Raw genomic sequence first — 20969 nt, 5'->3', positions numbered from 1 at the left:
AAACCTAATTTTCGTCCCTTTCGCAGAAACGGACCAGCCCCAAGTGCTACGTCCTCTAAGCAGGAGGGTAATACTTCTCAAGCCAATCCAGCCTGGAGACCAAGGCAAGGCTGGAACAAAGGAAAGCAGGCCAAGAAACCTGCCACTGCTCCCAAGACAGCATGAGATGCGGGCCCCCGATCCGGGACCGGATTTGGTGGGGGGCAGACTCTCTCTCTTCACTCAGGCTTGGGCAAGAGATGTTCTGGATCCTTGGGCGCTAGAAATAGTCTTCCAAGGTTATCTTCTGGAAGTGATTCATCCTGTTCCATTAAAAGAACGAGGGATGGGGTTCTACTCCAATCTGTTCGTAGTTCCCAAAAAAGAGGGAACGTTCAGACCAATCTTAGATCTCAAGATCCTAAACAAGTTTCTCAAGGTTCCATCGTCCAAAATGGAAACCATTCGAACAATCCTTCCATCCAGAAAGGTCAATTCTTGACCACGGTGGATTTAAAGGATGCGTATCTACATATTCCTGTCCACAAGGAACATCATCGGTTCCTAAGGTTCGCATTCCTGGACAAGCATTACCAGTTCGTGGCGCTTCCTTTCGGATTAGCCACTGTTCCAAGGATTTTCACAAAGGTACTAGGGTCCCTTCTGGCGGTGCTAAGACCAAGGGGCATTGCTGTAGTACCTTACTTGGACGACATTCTGATTCAAGCGTCGTCCCTTCCTCAAGCAAAGGCTCACACGGACATAGTCCTGGCCTTTCTCAGATCTCACGGATGGTAAGTGAACGTGGAAAAGAGTTCTCTATCTCCGTCGACAAGAGTTCCCTTCTTGGGAACAATAATAGACTCCTTAGAAATGAGGATTTTTCTGACAGAGACCAGAAAAACAAAACTTCTAAACTCTTGTCGGATACTTCCTTCCGTTCCTCTTCCTTCCATAGCACAGTGCATGGAAGTGATAGGTTTGATGGTAGCGGCAATGGACATAGTTCCTTTTGCGCGCATTCATCTAAGACCATTTCAATTGTGTATGCTCAGTCAGTGGAATGGGGACTATACAGACTTGTCTCCGAAGATACAAGTAAATCAGAGGACCAGAGACTCACTCCGTTGGTGGCTGTCCCTGGACAACCTGTCGCTAGGGGTGACCTCCCGCAGACCAGAGTGGGTCATTGTCACGACCGACGCCAGTCTGATGGGCTGGGGCGCGGTCTGGGGATCCCTGAAAGCTCAGGGTCTTTGGTCTCTGGAAGAATCTCTTCTACCGATAAATATTCTGGAACTGAGAGCGATATTCAATGCTCTCAAGGCTTGGCCTCAGCTAGCGAGGGCCAAGTTCATACGGTTTCAATCAGACAACATGACGACTGTTGCGTACATCAACCATCAGGGGGGAACAAGGAGTTCCCTGGCGATGGAAGAAGTGACCAAAATCATTCAATGGGCGGAGACTCGCTCCTGCCACCTGTCTGCAATCCACATCCCAGGAGTGGAAACTTGGGAAGCGGATTTTCTGATTCGTCAGACATTGCATCCGGGGGTGTGGGAACTCCATCCGGAAATCTTTGCCCAAATCACTCAACTGTGGGGCATTCCAGACATGGATCTGATGGCCTCTCGTCAGAACTTCAAGGTTCCTTGCTACGGGTCCAGATCCAGGGATCCCAAGGCGACTCTAGTAGATGCACTAGTAGCACCTTGGACCTTCAACCTAGCTTATGTATTCCCGCCGTTTCCTCTCATCCCCAGGCTGGTAGCCAGGATCAATCAGGAGAGGGCGTAGGTGATCTTGATAGCTCCTGCGTAACCACGCAGGACTTGGTAGGCAGATCTGGTGAATATGTCATCGGCTTCACCATGGAAGCTACCTTTGAGACGAGACCTTCTTGTTCAAGGTCCGTTCGAACATCCGAATCTGGTCCTACTCCAGCTGACTGCTTGGAGATTGAACGCTTGATCTTATCAAAGCGAGGGTTCTCAGATTCTGTTATTGATACTCTTGTTCAGGCCAGAAAGCCTGTAACTAGAAAAATTTACCACAAAATATGGAAAAAATATATCTGTTGGTGTGAATCTAAAGGATTCCCTTGGGACAAGGTAAAGATTCCTAGGATTCTATCCTTTCTTCAAGAAGGATTGGAGAAAGGATTATCTGCAAGTTCCTTGAAGGGACAGATTTCTGCCTTGTCTGTGTTACTTCACAAAGAGCTGGCAGCTGTGCCAGATGTTCAAGCCTTTGTTCAGGCTCTGGTTAGAATCAAGCCTGTTTACAAACCTTTGACTCCTCCTTGGAGTCTCAACTTAGTTCTTTCAGTTCTTCAGGGGGTTCCGTTTGAACCCTTACATTCCGTTGATATTAAGTTATTATCTTGGAAAGTTTTGTTTTTGGCTGCAATTTCTTCCGCTAGAAGAGTTTCAGAATTATCTGCTCTGCAGTGTTCTCCTCCTTATCTGGTGTTCCATGCAGATAAGGTGGTTTTACGTACTAAACCTGGTTTTCTTCCAAAAGTTGTTTCTAACAAAAACATTAACCAGGAGATAGTCGTGCCTTCTTTGGGTCCGAAACCAGTTTCGAAGAAGGAACGTTTGTTGCACAATTTGGATGTTGTTCGCGCTCTAAAATTCTATTTAGATGCTACAAAGGATTTTAGACAAACATCTTCCTTGTTTGTTGTTTATTCTGGTAACAGGAGAGGTCAAAAAGCAACTTCTACCTCTCTCTCTTTTTGGATTAAAAGCATCATCAGATTGGCTTACGAGACTGCCGGACGGCAGCCTCCTGAAAGAATCACAGCTCATTCCACTAGGGCTGTGGCTTCCACATGGGCCTTCAAGAATGAGGCTTCTGTTGATCAGATATGTAGGGCAGCGACTTGGTCTTCACTGCACACTTTTACCAAATTTTACAAGTTTGATACTTTTGCTTCTTCTGAGGCTATTTTTTGGGAGAAAGGTTTTGCAAGCCGTGGTGCCTTCCATTTAGGTGACCTGATTTGCTCCCTCCCTTCATCCGTGTCCTAAAGCTTTGGTATTGGTTCCCACAAGTAAGGATGACGCCGTGGACCGGACACACCTATGTTGGAGAAAACAGAATTTATGTTTACCTGATAAATTACTTTCTCCAACGGTGTGTCCGGTCCACGGCCCGCCCTGGTTTTTTAATCAGGTCTGATGATTTATTTTCTTTAACTACAGTCACCACGGTATCATATGGTTTCTCCTATGCAAATATTCCTCCTTAACGTCGGTCGAATGACTGGGGTAGGCGGAGCCTAGGAGGGATCATGTGACCAGCTTTGCTGGGCTCTTTGCCATTTCCTGTTGGGGAAGAGAATATCCCACAAGTAAGGATGACGCCGTGGACCGGACACACCGTTGGAGAAAGTAATTTATCAGGTAAACATAAATTCTGTTTTTCTATAAGGATATACGCTGAAGATTCCATTTTGTTTTTCCGTTTTATTTTAATAGGACATAGATGTCAAAGAATAAACTTGTGCAACATTATGCTTGTGCATATCCCTGTAATATTGCTTTTATATTCTGCAACAAAGAAGAAAATAAAAAGTTGGTAGCTACTGCATGTCTGTAAATCAGCTTGATTAATAAATTGATACCCCCTTTCCGTGTTTTATCTTAAAGGGACAGCAAACACACAAATATGTTTAAATAAAATGTTTAGTTAATAAAGGACACCAAGAAAACTAAGCAAAACTGATAACAGAAGTAAATTGGAAATTTGTTTAAATGTAATGCTTTATCCAGTCCATTTAAGTTTAACTACAAAACAAAGTACTTTATATGACCGTGGCTAGCCTTGTCTGCAGACTAAAACCCAGAGTAAGACAACTGGTGCGTGGAGTTTTGCTATTAAAAAATATTTGCAGTAAAAAATGTTTGTTTTAGTAACGTTTAAACTTGGCTGAAATGTTATTCTAAAGCAATACAACAGCAACATATTGTAATTACAAGGTTTATACTATCCCTTTAAAGGGGCATACAACACCTTGTAATGAACAGATCTGTTGGTAATCTTACAATTGACTGGATTCTGAGAATAGATTCTCAGAACCTTAAAGCTCACATTACAGAAGATGGTGAAATACATAATAAAAGTACTGAGCATACTTAAACATTTATATTCTAATCTCAGAGTGTTTTATTTCCCTTTATATAGGGTACTATCTGCATATAATTCTATATTGCAGGTCACACTCCTAGGCTGTCTCTAGTCTGGGTCTATACCAGTGATGGCGAACCTTGGCACTCCAGATGTTTCAGAACTACATTTCCCATGATGCTTAGACTTTCTGAAGTCCAGTCTAGCATCATGGGAAATGTAGTTCTGAAACATCTGGGGTGCCAAAGTTCACCATCACTGGTCTATACAGTAGGACACATGCACTTTCTGCCATTGTTTTCCAATCTTTCTCAACTCTAAAAGCTGTTCTCTGGAGCTTACTTTAACTATGTGTTTAATCCATATGCAAAGGTTACTAAATATATAGTTTACACCTTGTTTTACTTGCAATCAATAGTGTAGTAATAAAAAGCACTTTTATGTTCCTTTTAACTTGTCTTCATTCGTATACAACAGAGTTGGCCAAATGACGGCCCAAGGGCCTCATGCAGGCCTCTGCACTAGTCTTTGCCATCCCTAGAAAATATGTACCTTATTATTATTATTATACGTTATTGTGGCCCTTGGAGAATGAACAAATAAACATATGTGCTTTGGGGTGGCCAAAACTCAGCCTTTTGAAGGGGAGAAAAGAAAATAGAGGCTGCCCTGCAATCTTAATTAAAGAGACAGTCTAGTCAAAATTAATCTTTTATTATTCAGATAGGGCATGTCATTTTAAACAACTTTCCAATTTTCTTTTAACATCAAATTTGCTTTGTTCTCTTGGCATTCTTTGTTGAAAACTAAACCTAGGTAGACTCATATGCTAATGTTTAAGCCCTTGAAGGCCGCCTCTTATCTCAGTGCATTGGACAGTTTTTCACAGCTAGACAGCGCTAGGTCAGGTGTACCATTTAGATAACATTTTGCTCACTTGTGTGGATTTACCTAGGAGTCAGCACTGATTGGCTATGTCAAAAGAACTGAAAAAGTGGGCAGTCTGCAGAGGCTTAGATACAAAGTAATCTCATAGGTAAAAAAAAGTGTATTAATATAACAGTGTTGGTTATGCAAACCTGGGGAATGTGTAACAAATGCTTCACATGCGCATACACAGTAAAAATTCTCTCTTCATCAGTGATTGCTTCTACCAGGAGCGTTTTTGCAAATGTAAGTATATTATTGGAAAAATGCTTCTATACAAAAGTGAAATGCTTTGATGTATATTTCTATTTTGGCTGAAATGTTGCTAATTCTGCATGCCAATTATGTGATGGGCCAGTGATTTGTCTGTATTTAACTTGCTGAAATTAAAGTGGTAATAGCTTTTGAACAGTTCCTGTACACATAATACTCTAATGATCTCACATATATATTTAGATATAGGTAGTTAGATAAAGGTACCAAAAAATATTTTCCTTTTATTTTCCTTTTAAATATTTAAGCTTCTAATGTACTAAGATATTTTCAAGATTCAATCACAAATCCTCCAATGCTCACGTTAGATTTATTTTCCTCTTTGTTCTCTGCTTGTAAAGTAATTATGTGCAAGTCATTAGTCAAATAGATAAACATGATTAGCTGATAATGAAGAAGCAAGTTACAAACAACTAATTTCTGGACAAGAAATGGAGTTGTAACTCTTTGCCTTACGGACTGTGTGTGTATGTATTATTTATATATATATATATATATATATATATATATATATATATATATATATATATATATACTTGTGTGTGTATTTTATTCAGTAATTATTACAAATGTGCATTTGCTTTGGATGAATAATAATTCATCTGAATTTATGCCAATTCAATAACTTGTCTGATACATACATTGTTGGATAAAACGGATGATGAAGAATGATTGCTTGACCAAATAGATTTATTCATTCACTCTTGCCGTTTGGCACTAACAAAGGTGCAGAAAGAGGAGAAGGAACAATATTGTTTTGCTTATTCCCTTTTCTTGTTTGCAATGATGTACAGGGGGTCTGTCCATTTATGTGTCCACCATCCCTTGTCCAATCCTGCCATATTATTACTAATGAGGCACTAAATGTTGTTTTGAGTCAGGCACTAAATGTTGTATTTTATTCAAACTGGCTTGTCCAATCAATCCTTAATCTAGCATAAGGAGGTGGGAGACTAGAAGAAGCTCAGACATGTTCAATCACTTTAACTACAGCTATTAGAACATGAAGTTATGTGACTACTGTGCCTCTGTGAGCTAGTCATTGACTGTCTACTAATATACTTACATTTTGGGTTGGCTCCCTGGTTTTGAACACATGGCATATAATCAAACCTAGAAGAACATATACAAGATAGCATTTAGCTGTGTAGCAGAACTGGGGCTACGGCTAGACTAACTCATGGAAAGAACAGTATAACTGCTTATTGTACAAAAAAATAATCAAAGAAGTTAGTTATAAATAACTGGTTAAAAAAATATCAGTTGCAGGCTTAAATGAGTGAGCCTGCAACCGATCTTGCCCTTAGATATACTTAACACATGGGAAAGTTAAGTATTGTGCATGTATGCAAAGGCATTGCCCACTTTTTATGTATTACAAAGTCTACCAATTTATATACAATTTCAGTCTTGAGCCTGGTGCTTTTGCTTGCCACCAACTCCTAACTAAGCTTATATAGGTGTACAAATTGTAAATATGTGCTTGCGGACATAAATTCTTGGTTCTCTTCAGATCAGGACCAGGGAGGTCTGTGTAAAAAGAAACATTTTTAAATATAAATATAGGGTATACATTATTTTGTGTCCAAGTATCTGCAGAACAAAAATCTTATATGTGTTTCTTATATATGTGTGTATATATACTGTATATATATGTGTGTGTATTTTGACTTGTTTAAAAAAAAAAAAAAAAAAAGCAATGGAAAATGCAAAGGCATGTTTAATACTTTTAATAGCCTGTATTTGTTATCACAGAATGTGTTTGATTTTTTTTGTATTAGTTAATTATGCATGTAAATTAAACAAGTTTTAGATCTGTTTCAATATCTGTGTGCACAATAAATAGCCAGTGACTCTGCTTCCAGTGTGCTTTTTACACCTATACTCACTGTGTTTCAGATTCACCTTTTTGAATATGAGTCACTAGTATGGAGAATTCTGGACCAGTTACCGCAGCTCACAAAAAAGAAACCAAAACATCCATTCTGGAAGGGAATAGTTACCCGGATCCTGGGAAGAAGCCTGGAGCGCTCAGCAGTGCACACGGAGGTACATTGTGACTTCATTTTTGGCGCAGAAAGAGTTGTGAAGTCATGTTAAAGGGACACTGAACCCAATTTTTTTTTCGTGATTCAGATAAAGCATGCCATTTTAAGCAACTTTCTAATTTACTCCTATTATCAAATTTTGTTCGTTTTCTTTCTATCTTTATTTGAAAAAGAAGGCATCTAAGTTTTTTTGTTGGTTCAGTACTCTGGACAGCACATTTTTATTGGTGGATGAATTTATTCACCAATCAGCAAGAACAACCCAGGTTGTTCACCAAAAATGGGCTGGCATCTAAACTTACATTCTTGCATTTCAAATAAAGATACCAAGAGAATGAAGAAAATTTGATAATAGGCGTATATTAGAAAGTTGCTTAAAATGTCATGCTCTGAATCGCAAAATATTTTTTTTGGGTTCAGTGTCCCTTTAAAGGGCAATGCTTTAAAGGGACATTGCAGTCATGCTGCATCTTTGTGTCATATGGAAAATACATTTTAAAACTGTGTGTGTTTGTTTTTAATATATATAAATAACTATTCCTGTCATGAATCAACATTTTATTGTCTGGCAGGCAACTACCTCTTCACCAAAATATTTGTTAGAGTTGTACCTTTTAGCCAATGAGCATTAGTAGGAGATATCATTCAACTGATACTGCTGTAACTTCCAGGTAAACACACATTTCCAGCATGTTTAAATGGTGCACATTAGAACATTTTGAGTGCAATGTCCCTTTAAATATAAAAAAACAAACAGAATATAAGAATATAAGCATATGCATATTAGCCATTTATTTGTCAACGATTTCCCAGGTATTCTCTATTAATGTTCTCACTGACAGTCATGGGGTTAATTATTATCAAAGTATGGTGGGTTAGAGGCTTATATACTTGGTTCATGAAATGACTCAGATTTGTCTGTAATTTATTTATTGGGGTCCTAAATTTATAACAAACATATGTTGTGTTTTTGTTGTTTTTACTTTTTAGCTTGTGTTTGAAATTATTTGATGTTTCATCTTTTGCAACTTCTTAAAGGGACAGTGTACTAATGCAAGCAGCAGATATGTTATTTAAAGCTGGAGCAGAAACACATTGTGAAAACAAGTGAGCTTTCTGATGTCACAAACCCTCACAGAGAGGTAGATTTATTTTGAGGTGTATTATTTACATAGCTTTGCTATAGTCATTACCGCAGTACTAACATTTATAGTGTAGCTGGACGTTTGAGCTCAAAAAGCATTCATTTCAAATTTTTAAATTAAAAAAATAAAATAAACATAAAGGAGTTATTTGTAAATATAATACACTTCAGCAAGGAAAATGGTTCATTGTAAAAGAGAAGAACATTTTATATCAAAGTGTCCCTTTAAGATGAATTTTGAGTTAGGTTGGAGCAAACAAGCTGCTGAAATATATTTTGTGTTGGTTCTCTGAAAAAAAATTATATTATTATTTCATTTTTTAACCCCTTTAAATGCATGTTCTCGTGCCAAAACAAATTGCTGGTTCATTGAGTATTTTTTTTAACATACTATATCCAGGTATAACACCTGTTAAGGTTTTAAACATAGTTGCACGCCTAGCACACTTGCATATGCCCTTCCTGATTGGCTCACCAGCTGTATTCTTATCTGGAGTGGCACGGGAGAGCACGAGGAGTATGACTTCAACTGTTAAAGGCACAGTAACAGAAAATATGCAATAAATAAAATGCTGTAACAAAATAGAACATTTTATTTTTTGTTACTAGTATTAACCCTTTTAAGTGTAGAATAAACCATAAAAAAATTGTTTTCAGTAATAAAACTGCAAGAATGTTGCAGAGGTTATAGATTTATACCTAATGTTCACTCTATATACATTGCTGTTTGGGGGAAATACTAGAATAATACCATTTGTTATGACAGAGAGTTGTAGATATTTAACCATTCTGAGCTGTTTTCGCTAATTGACAAACTCATACCAACTTAAGAGGCTTGTGCACTGCCGGTTGCATTAGGCCTTTGATATTGGCAGGGGTCCTTTTTACAAGTCCGGTTTGCATTTAATTACCTTTGTGGCAGATGCTGAGGTGTGATTGGTGTTGAGGCAATTAAACTTTATTGCTGGATGGTGAAGGGGCCTCTAATTGATGCCTCCCAGGTATGGCCTCTCTTTACTGTTACCGCAACCCCCAGACCTTTTTTCCCCAGGATGCAGGCGGTCTCCGTATAATTCTCTCAATTAAATATTTTAGCACCCTGACTTGTTTGGTGTAAGAAATGTGACTGCCCTGCGGGTGAAGCTGGCCAGAAACTGAACACAGAAATCAACTATAAATATGGCCATAATGTTTGCACACTTAGTGCACTTTCCACACTTGTGAACATATCTCTGAAATTAAACACTTATGTTGCTTTTTTTTTTTTTTGGCAGTCACAAAATTTTTTATTTTATTTTTTTGATAATTTATTGCATTTAGAAACTTTAAGAAATTCTTTTCGTAGATGAGGTATAACAGTTAAATGTATTTCATAAAATAAAAACAAAAAAAAACAAAATTTGAATTAACCAATAAAATGTGCATAATAAAACAGGCTTGTAATATATTTTCATTAATAATTTTGCTAGTTTCTCCGAAGGAAGCAGTATATACTGCAGATGTCAGATTTGTATTACATGCTACACAGTGATTGCTTGATCTGAGCTTATTTGTATCTGTTTCTGATTGGTCACAGGAAATGAGATAAGATAAACATACTCAATACAATTTTTTCAAAAGATATGTCCCTGGACGACTACAAGACAGTGTAGTGAAGGCCGGGGAACAGTGTCTGATGGTTCATCAGGGATCTGAAGAAAGCTGCTTATAATCATCTCTAAAGATCTCTTAAAATAATTTGTAATTAATAACTTATAATGACCAGCAAGTCACGTTTCCAGCACTTCTGTTTGGCAGAGGTAATTAATTTGGTGTGTGCTTTGGCAAGTGCAAAACTACATGTGTTGCGAATGTCTGACAATAGATTTTTGCATTATGTAGATAGAGAAACAAAAAAGTACCTTATTGTAACTACATGATTAAAAATTCTAAGTGTATTAAAACATAGTTAAAGGGATATTTGTATCAAAATTACATTGACATTATAGAGCAGCAATTACCTTTTTGTATAAATTTATATCTAAAAATAGTTGTTTTTTTTAAATGTATTCCATTAGAAAAAAAATAGTGTGCTGTGTTTTTTCCCAAATTTATTCTTGTGGGACATATCCCTTTTCACCAATAGAGCTGTGAGAGTTGTCTAATGAGCTGACTGTCCATAGGGTGAATTGTGCACAGCCATGTGTTTCCAATTACAAAATTGATTTAAATAACTTTAACAGTCTTTTAAACGGCTTTTGATACAAAAATACTTTAATGTTAATGTTCCTTTTTATATGTATGATTTTTTATTATTTATTTTTTGCAGTTTAGTGTCCTTTTTTAAAGTAATCCTTGTAACTGGCCTAGACTAGCTGAGAAAATAATTTTTTATTTTTTTTTGTAATGTGCCTGTCGGGGATTATTTATTTGTTACAATTTCCTGGTCTATCTGAGGACACGGCTAATGTAGAGTTTTAATGTGTTATTTACACACAAACTAACCTATTTACAACTATGTATATGCTGTGTGAGGATGAACGAGCCCTTTCTCAGCTGTATGCGCTGTATCTGGTTTAACAATCTTCGTTGCTAATAGAACCATTTATCAAGGGTCTGGTAATTTATTTTATGTGAACTACAGTGGTCTCAATGCTTCTGATCCATCGGAAATACTTTGTATGCTGCATAATGAAGTCAAACAAGTCTCTTTGTGTGAACGTGCATAGAACTGTAGAGTAGTAAGGCAATTTTTTTTTCTTTGATCATTAATGTGCCTTGGATAAGTGGGACCATCCGCTACCATACAATCTGCCAACTGATGAACTATAAAAAAACAGGTGAAAGCTACAGCATTTTTAAATTCAACAACTAAATGCCTTTTTGTTTTCTTTATCTAGAGTATTTGGTGTTTTAAATACTATTTGTCATGATTTGTAGCTTTTGTTCCTAGTTGCTGCTTTGTCACATATACCTGTCTTGTGTTAAACCATCAGAATGGCCTATAGTTATGGTTATTCTAGATTTGTTCAAGGCAACAAATCAGTAGAACTGCTAATATAAATTATATAAACCTGACCACTCCATCCAAAACCTCAAAATCTAGATTCTCAGAGGCAACTTTAAAAACACCGTGGAAAGAAAAACCTTTGAAATGAAAATAATGCACTTCAACTTGCTAAATTCTAGACTAAATATGGACTCTGATTTCTTAACCCATTATCAAAAAATTTTTGTAATGTACTTTCATATACTGTAGTCAATTGCATTGTATATCCCACACTCTCTATGCATAGGTACGCAGGTAAACCTACATCCACACTTTTGTCATTTATTATTATTCCCCTTTTTTTTTCTTTCTTTCCTTTCTCCTTTTTTGATTATCTTATATTACCCTGTATACCTAATTTCCCATCTTTATTAATATTGATTCTATATTGATATATAACTTTATGCCAGTATATGCTTTGTGTATAACCATATATTTCCCCTTTCTGTTATCTTTTACTGACACTATCTGCCTGTCTTATATACCCCCATCATGATTTTTACGACACCCCCTCCACCCCCTGCATTCAGACCTCTGTAACACTTTACAAAAAAGACAATCTGTAAATTCCATCAAATTAGTCAGTATTGCTTCAAACTTGAAAAAGGAAGGCACTCTTCCGAAAGCTTGTCATCTTATAAATGTATAGTTAGTCCAATAAAAAAGTATCATTGCTCAATGCAATACTCTTGTTATTTTGATTATATATATATATATATATATATATATATATATATATACTTACTGGTTTTCTTGATTTTATAGACAACTGTTGGGTATAACAACTGATGCCTTTACCACAATAAGGTTTGTATTGCAAAGTGATGAGGTTTTCATCTTTGCCAAATATGTTTCACGGGCTATGACTTCTAGTTATAAAGTGTGTGCTCCAGGGGATACGGCTTTTATCCATAAAGTGTGTATTCATACAGATGCTGCTATTATCTAGTACAGTGATAACAAACTTTCTAACACATGGGAGCCTTAGATCAATATTTTAGAAGTGTTAAGGGGCGCATGTAAATATATGGCTATGAAACAAATAAATAAAAATAATAATATACAATAATAATTGTTATATATTTCCTAAAAATATCCTACAGGGCCCTATTTAGGTAAGGTTGCAGGGAACCCTCTATCTGCTGTTCCAATTATGGCCACCTTGTTTTCCCACTCAACAGAAGTCCCCAAAGCACGCATCGCATATTCAGTTCTGCTTTTTCCACGGGCTAGAAAAACTATGGCTCAATTCTTAGTTCAACTTCTTCTTAGGGCCACAAAAACTGGTGCAGAGGGCCACATGTATCTCATGGGCCCGCAAGTTGGCCATCCCTGATCTAGAAGTCAAGCACCCTACATTAGAAGGCGTATCCTCCAGATCACATCAAGCCATTCTCCCCCATAGGTTGTGCACCAAAAGAGGAGCCATTCATCATCCTAGGTGTGGGCACTGAGGTTTCAGCCCTTTGCCCAAAAATTATGTGCTCTAAATCAGTGGTCAACAAATCTGTTTAAAATTTAGTAGCCAGTAAGCATATTTAGGAGCCAGCCAGTGGTATTTGTAAATAGATATATGGAGAATAATCCAAAAAGTTAGAAGCCAGGGGTAAAATTCTAGGAGCCAGTGGCTCCCTGGCTCCTGGTAATGTCGAGCTCTGCTCTAAATGATGATTCCCTTAAAGATGTATGCTCCAAGAAACAAACTAATCACCACAATACATGCACTCAAGTGACAACCCACCCTACTGCTGTCGCAACACAAACTGTGAATATGAAGAATAACTTCATTTATTTTATCATTTGTCTTTTTATTGTGCTTGGCTGTGCACTGTATCAGATCAGTGAAACGTGCAATACATTTTTGAGTCTGTTTCCAATAAAGATGGGTTAAGCTTTATGGTGCTGTGGACTGTCTATTGTTGAATCACATACGGGACATGAGCAAAGTCTCGAATCTTTACGAACACTTGAATCTCATTGAGCTGCTGTATCTGGAATAGAGTTTGGATGCAAGTACTATAAAGTAGCATGAAAGTCAAAATGAAACTATCATGGCTCAGAGCAAGTCATTTTAATAAAATTTTCAATGTACTTCTATTTACTTCATTCTCTTGGTATTTGTTGTTGAAAAGCATAGCTAGGTGCACTACTGGGATGCTATTGTTATTGGCTTACTAGATGTGTTCAGCTAGGCCCAAGCTGTGCATTCCTGCTCTGGAACAGATTTTAACTACGTGTTTAACCCATTTCCAGAGGTTAAAGGGACATGACCCAAACCCCCGAAAAATATTGTATGATTTAGATAGAGAATTAAAAAATGATCTTCTATTATCTAATTTGCTTTATTCTTTTTGCAGCCTTTGTTGAAAAGCATACATAGGTGGGCTGAGGAGCAGGAATGGTTACTGGGAGCTAGCTACTGATTGGCGGCTGCACATACTTTGACTTTGTTGCCTTCTCTATTACTGACCAAGTTAATTATGGGAAATAGTTACATTTAAAACATATTATACAGGATTTTTGTTTTGTGATGATTAAATTGCTGAAATTTCACTTAGTTACCCAGAGTGGTAAAGTGGCTAATCCTTTAATCTACATTCTGGATAAAGTAGCTTTTCACCACTTATATCTTTTAGTGAGTGAGGCTTTGGCAGGTCTCAGTATCTCAGCAGCTTTTCATGTAGAATTATCGCACTAATCCACTTCCTTCAGTGGTGGCGACTTGAGTGGGTATTATCTGCGCAGGGCCTACCAGTGTCAAGAATGCATATTTTTCTTTGTTCATAAAGTATTTATTTTTATTATGTTTTTTTTTTTTGTCTTCATGCCGACTACTAAATGCAAATGACGGGTTTTGTATTTTTTCTTAAGGCATTAAAACAAATCTACCAAAATGTGGTTAGATTCAGTGGCATTGGTTTAAGAAACAACTCCATTTCCCATTAAAGTGTTAATAACTTTAAACTTTAAAATTTACTGTGAGCCCTGTGTAATCTCTGTTTTTGTAATGTGTTAAGAAGCAGTAAGTTCTGCTTTTGTTTACTAACTCGTAAAATGAAAAAAGATTAACTTAAGTTAACATAACCAAAGCTTGTAGCAATGTGTTACATGAACCTGCTCTGATTACATTAATAAAGAGCTGCTGAACTCCACTTCTTTAAATGCCGTCCCCTATACATATTCTCTAAGATGAACATATTGTCATTATTGTAGAACAATACATGACGTTCTTTAGTGTAAAATTAACTGCAGAGTTTATTTTATTTTTTTGTGATATTCTTTTAAAGGGACCCTAAAGTCAAAATTACATTTTTATGATTCATATACGCATGCAATTTTAAGAGAATTTACAATTTACTTCCATAATCAAATTGTGCACAGGCTTTTTATATGCACACTTTCTGAGGTAAAAGCTACAACTGAGCATGTACAAGAGTTCTCTCCGTATACATATGAGTCTTTGATTGGCTGATGAAGTAAATTTTAAAATTTGTCAGAAAACAAAATCTACTTCTAATATAAGTCATATTGCTTGTCTTTTTATTATGTACTATGAAATTCTACTGTATTTAAAGTATTTGTTTATATATCTGCAAATAGTTTAAAGAATATTTTCATATATATTAATCCCTTCATGCTGGCATCAAGTGTTTAACAAACACTTGCTGGAAAAATTAAATCATGCAATCGTCAATGTGATCAAGTGATTTCAAGGCTGAGATTGGATCATGGGGACTGTCTATGCTGCTGGGCACGCTCCTCAGTCTGATTTTTTTATTTCCTGAAATGAGGAGGCTGCAGGACGCAATATAAGGTAGAACGTTTCATGCCATCATAACGACGTTAAAGCCTAGCGCTGTCAGGATGGCACGGAACGTATTAACGGCACAAAGCAGTTAAATCATATTAGGTATTTAAAAACTGCCATTTCTCTAGAGAGCTTCTGAAATACAGAAGAATCCAGAAATACACTAGTTTAAAACCCACTTGAGTAATTATACCTGTTTTTTTACTGTGGTCCCGTCCATCAGAGGTAAACTCCTGCACTGTATAGTCAACACATAGGGGCATATTTATCAAGCTCCGCACGGAGCTTGATGTCCTGTGTTTTGTGCGAGCCTTCAGGCTCGCCGGAAACAGAAGTCAAACAGAAGTCTAAAGACCGCTGCTCCATAACCTGTACGCCTGCTCTGAGGCGGCGGACAGAAATCGATAGAAATCAACTCGATCGAATACGATCGGGTTGATTGACACCCGAATCTGCAGTGGGTTCACAAGAACTGCTGGTGCAATGATAAATGTAGAGAGTGTATGCTGTCAGCATTTATCAATGTGTAGCGGACATGATTCGCAATGTCGGATCATGTCCGCTCGCACATTGATAATTCGGCCCCATAGACTTTTGCAATGTGGAAAACATCTTTAAAATGTAAAGGGATAATAAATGGTATACTTTGAAATTTTTGCAGTCCTGCAATAAATTAGCATAGTGGGTGAGTTTGAAAATTATTTTAAAGGGACAGTCATCTTGATTTTTTTGTTTAAATATTAACATTTTCTTTGCTTTGCTTACCACCACTTGCCTTTATGAAGAGGACCCAATCAGGCATTGTTACTAGAATAGACAAGGCCAGCCACAGTCATGTAAGCAAAATATTCATTGTCTTGCAGTTTCTTCTCTAATCATCTCTGCTGAAGCAAATTAGGGACAGATATGGTGCAGGGTTAGGTTTGTGAAGCCTGCCATATGATCTTCCAGTTGTTAGAAAACTCTCATCAGACTTGAATTACAGGAAGGGGGAAATAAATAATAAAAGTATACTGCAAAGTCAAACATTTTGTATCAAAATCTCTTTAAGTCTGCACTATGCACTCTAACCTCTTGAGGCAAGGGGAAAATGCAATTTCAGAAAAAAACAAACAAAATGCAAACAAATAATGAATGTACATTTTTTTTTTTTTTTTTTTTGTACTATGCGTTAACATTTATGTTGAGTTCAATGCCCTTTTAAGGGACATAGCTGTGATCCAGGGAATTATCATGCTGGTTTATGTGCAACGCAAGCAATGTTCTTACATGAAACCCAAGAGAAACTCAGCTAACCAGTTTCTGAAGGAGGCAACCTCAAAGTAATAGTTTTTTTGAACCACACATTCTTGCCAGTTTTCATAAACATTGGATATGGTCCCTATATATAAAGAGCCCAGTCTTTTTGATCTGGGAAAATGGTTTTATTTAATTTTGGAAACCACACAGTCTCTGATCAATGTATATTAAAATTCAGGAGCCCATCTTGATTCACTTTTTGCTTAAAAAATAAAATATTTACAATAAATAAGCCAGTTTTTTCTTCTTCTTTCTGTCTTTGTGTAATTTACATACCACAAAAATATGATATCAGTATAAGGCGGAACTTGGATCATTAGCTAGAAGGTTATGTTTTAGAAAGAATACATTGCAGAAATATCATTTGCCCCTCTTATTGTATGGTGTGCAGTGTATATTAGTACTAGGTATATAAACCTATTGCAGTTAGACATAGATGATTTTTTTTTTCTTATGTCATAAAAATAATAATGTTAATTTTATATGTGCTTACTAGATTTGCACATAATATATGGTCCTAGTGAAGTGAAGCGCAACACGTAAGAACAATTACATTTTTTAAATTGTTAGGGCTAAAATAAAAGCATAATAAAGCAAATGCATAATAAAATAAAATAATTTTACACACACACACATTAATTTTTCTTGTATAATAAACATATGTTTTTGTTATTGATTTAAAGAGATATGGGGGGGTATTTATCAAGCCGTCAACCTCAAATACGCTGTAATTCCGCAGCGTATTTGTGGCGAGGCGGATTCGCCTTAGTTATCAAGCCCTAGATACCGGCAAAAGTAGAATTTAGTGACGTAAGCTTCGATCCACCGGACTCAGTCTGACACAGATCGATTCTTATGTCACTCCAGATGTTCCGCACACAAGTGCGGCACTATCTGACTACTTTTGCTAGTTATCAAAAAACTAGCAGGTACGCTCGGCACTTTTACGGCCCAGCGTACCTGGTTTTCAAACCGCCGCCCTGGAGGCGGCGGATCCCATAGGAAACAATGGGAGTCTGACCATAGCGAAAGTTCATGTTCGCTGCTGCCCGATATCCCATTGATTCCTATGGGAGATGTCTGCACCTAACTCCCTAACATGTACCCCGAGTCTAAACACCCCTAATCTGTCCCCCCTACACCGCCGCAACTAAATAAATGTATTACCCCCTAAACCGCCGCTCCAGGAGCCCATCGCCACTCTAATAAACTGATTAACCCCTAAACCGCCGCTCCCAGACCCCGCCGCCACCTACATGATACCTATTAAACCCTATCCTGCCCCCCCTATACCGTCGCCCTCTATAATAAAGTTATTAACCCCTATCCTGCCGATCCCGGACCTCGCCGCAACTAAATAAATAGTTTAACCCCTAAACCGCCGCTCCTGGACCCCGCCGCAACCTATATTAAACTTATTAACCCCTAATCTGCCCCCCCTACACCGTCGCCACCTATAATACATTTATTAACCCCTATCCTGCCCCCCCTACACCGTCACCACCTATAATAAGTTTATTAACCCCTATCCTGCCCCCCACTACACCGCCGCCACTGTAATGAAATTATTAACCCCTAAACCTAAGTCTAACACTAACCCTAAAACCCCCCTAACTTAAATATTAATTAAATAAATCTAAATCATATTTATCTTATTAAATACATTAATCCTATTTAAAACTAAATACTTACCTTTAAAATAAACCCTAATATAGCTACAATATAAATAATAATTTTATTGTAGCTATCTTAGGATTTGTTTTTATTTTACAGGCATCTTTCAATTTATTTTAACTAGGTACAATAGCTATTAAATAGTTAATAACTATTTAATAGCTACCTAGCTAAAATAAAGAGAAATTTACCTGTAAAATAAAAACTAACCTAAGTTACAATTACACCTAACACTACACTATACTTAAATAAATTATTCCTATTTAAAACTAAATACTTACCTGTAAAATAAACCCTAAGATAGCTGCAATGGATTTATATTTATTTTACAGGTAACTTGGTATTTATTTTAGCTAGTTAGAATAGTTATTAAATAGTTATTAACTATTTAATAACTACCTAGCTAAAAGAAATACAAAATTACCTGTAAAATAAATCCTAACCTAAGTTACAATTAAACCTAATACTACACTATCATTACATTAATTAAATAAATTAGCTACAAATAACTACAGGTGGCCCTCGTTTTACAACGGTTCAATTTACACCGTTTCAGAATAACAACCTTTTTTTCCAGTCATGGACTGCTATTGAAAAGCATTGAGAAGCAGTGCATTTATTAAAATAGTCAGTAGGTGGAGCTGTCCGCTTGTGTTGCAGCAAAGCCAAGCAAGCTGAAATTAATCAGTTTAACCAGACCTGAGCTATCGAGCAGATTTCAAAGGAACAAGATCTTCCTGTCTATAACTCAGTCCAGATTGGAATGCACAGAAAGAACTGTTTCCAGAAAAATGCAAGTGAAGTCTGTGTTGTGTGATTATTTTATTAGGTTTATAATGCTGTTTAGCAAATGTTTTTGTTCATTTAACTTAGTTTAATTATATATTCTGTGTTGTGTGATTATTTTATTAGGTTTATAATGCTGTCTAGCATTTAAAGTCTTAATTTCAAAGCTTTAAAAATAATGTATTAGGTGTTACTTATGACAATTTTGAGAGGGGCCTGGAACCTATCTCCCTCACTTCCCATTGACTTACATTATAAACTCGGTTTCAATTTACAACGGTTTCGATTTACAACCATTTCTCCTGGAACCTAACCCCGGCGTAAACTGAGGGCTACCTGTACAATTAAATTAAATAAACTAACTAAAGTACAAAAAATAAAAAAAGCTAAGTTACAAAAAATAAAAAAAATAAGTTACAAACATTTAAAACATATTACAACAATTTTAAGCTACTTACACCTAATCTAAGCCCCCTAATAAAATAACAAAGCCCCCCAAAATAAAAAAAATGCCCTACCCTATTCTAAATTAAAAATGTTCAAAGCTCTTTTACCTTACCAGCCCTTTAAAGGGCCTTTTGCGGGGCATGCCCCAAAGAATTCAGCTCTTTTGCCTGTAAAAGAAAAATACAACCCCCCCAACATTAAAACCCACCACCCACATACCCCTAATCTAACCCAAACCCCCCTTAAATAAACCTTGACACTACCCCCCTGAAGATCATCCTACCTTTAGTCGTCTTCAGCCAGCCGACCCACTGTTGCAGGTCCGCGGCGGCGATGGTAGGCGAGCTTAGTCGGGCGTATTGAACCGGCGAAGGCAGGTAAAGTAGACACGTTGATAACTACCCCCCATGGTGTCCTCTCACCTCACTACCTGCCCCTTCGATCCCATCCCCTCACAGCTACTCCCCTCCCTCTCTTCTACCCTTACCCCTATACTCTATACATTTTCAACCTCTCCCCCAGCTCCGGTATATTTCCCTCATCTCTAAAACATGCACTGGTCACACCTATCATGAAAAAAACCTTCTCTCGATCAAACCTCCCCATCCAACTACCGCCCTATTTCCCCCTTGCCTCAAAACTTCTTGAAAGGCTAGTATATGCATGCCTATCACATTTTTCCTTACATTAAACTGACCAACTGCAATCTGGATTTCTCTACCAACACTCTACAGAGACAGCAATCGTTAAGGTTATCAATGACCTACTTACAGCAAAATCGAAAGGCCACTTCTCTCTGCTAATCTTCCTCGATATGTGTCACAAATCCTTCGACATTTGTGACACAGCCCTCTTGTGGATCTCTTCCTACCTTTCTACCCATGCCTTTAGTGTAGCCTTCTCTGGTGCATCCTCTGCCCCTTTACCTCTTTCTTTTGGGGTACCCAAAGGCTCTGTCCTCGGTCCCTTCTCTACTGTATGTATACATCCTTATTAGGTTGCTTAATGAAGTCCCATGGGTTTCAATATAATTTCTATGCTGATGACACCCAAATCTACCTCTCTTCACAAGACCTATCTCCTTCATTGCTAACGCATGTCACTAACAGTCTTTCTAATATTTCATCCTGAATATCCTCTCACTACCTTAAGCTAAATCTCTCCAAAACTGAGCTCCTTATTCTCCTTTTTCTATAACTGTCGATAACTCCATTACCCCTACCCTGCATCCCTGGAGTCACACTTGACTTGGATCTTTTTTCACTCCTCACAGTCAGTCTTTTGCCAATTACTGCCGCTTGCACCTTTAAAAATATTTCTAAAATTCAACATTTCCTTACACAAGACAAAACTAAGATTTTAATCTCTCTCATCCTTTCCCGCCTTGACTACTGCAACTCCATCATCTCTGATCTTCCT

The 20969-nt window shown here is 37.2% G+C and overlaps 1 protein-coding gene across 1 annotated transcript in view; it reads left to right on the top strand.

The window, feature by feature from the left end:
* Positions 1 to 20969, top strand: part of LOC128644649 (zinc finger protein GLI2-like) — a gene marked incomplete at its 3' end in the record, with an annotated part of 212056 nt that overhangs the window by 44998 nt on the left and 146089 nt on the right. The window contains 1 exon segment of the mRNA XM_053697175.1: positions 7216 to 7365. Within this exon segment, the coding sequence (XP_053553150.1) occupies positions 7245 to 7365 (121 nt within the window).

The sequence above is a fragment of the Bombina bombina genome, unplaced genomic scaffold, assembly GCF_027579735.1.
Source record: "Bombina bombina isolate aBomBom1 unplaced genomic scaffold, aBomBom1.pri scaffold_672, whole genome shotgun sequence".
Lineage (NCBI taxonomy): Eukaryota > Metazoa > Chordata > Amphibia > Anura > Bombinatoridae > Bombina > Bombina bombina.
The sequence above is the reverse complement of the archived record's forward strand: the minus strand, read 5'-3'. Positions and strand labels throughout refer to the sequence as shown.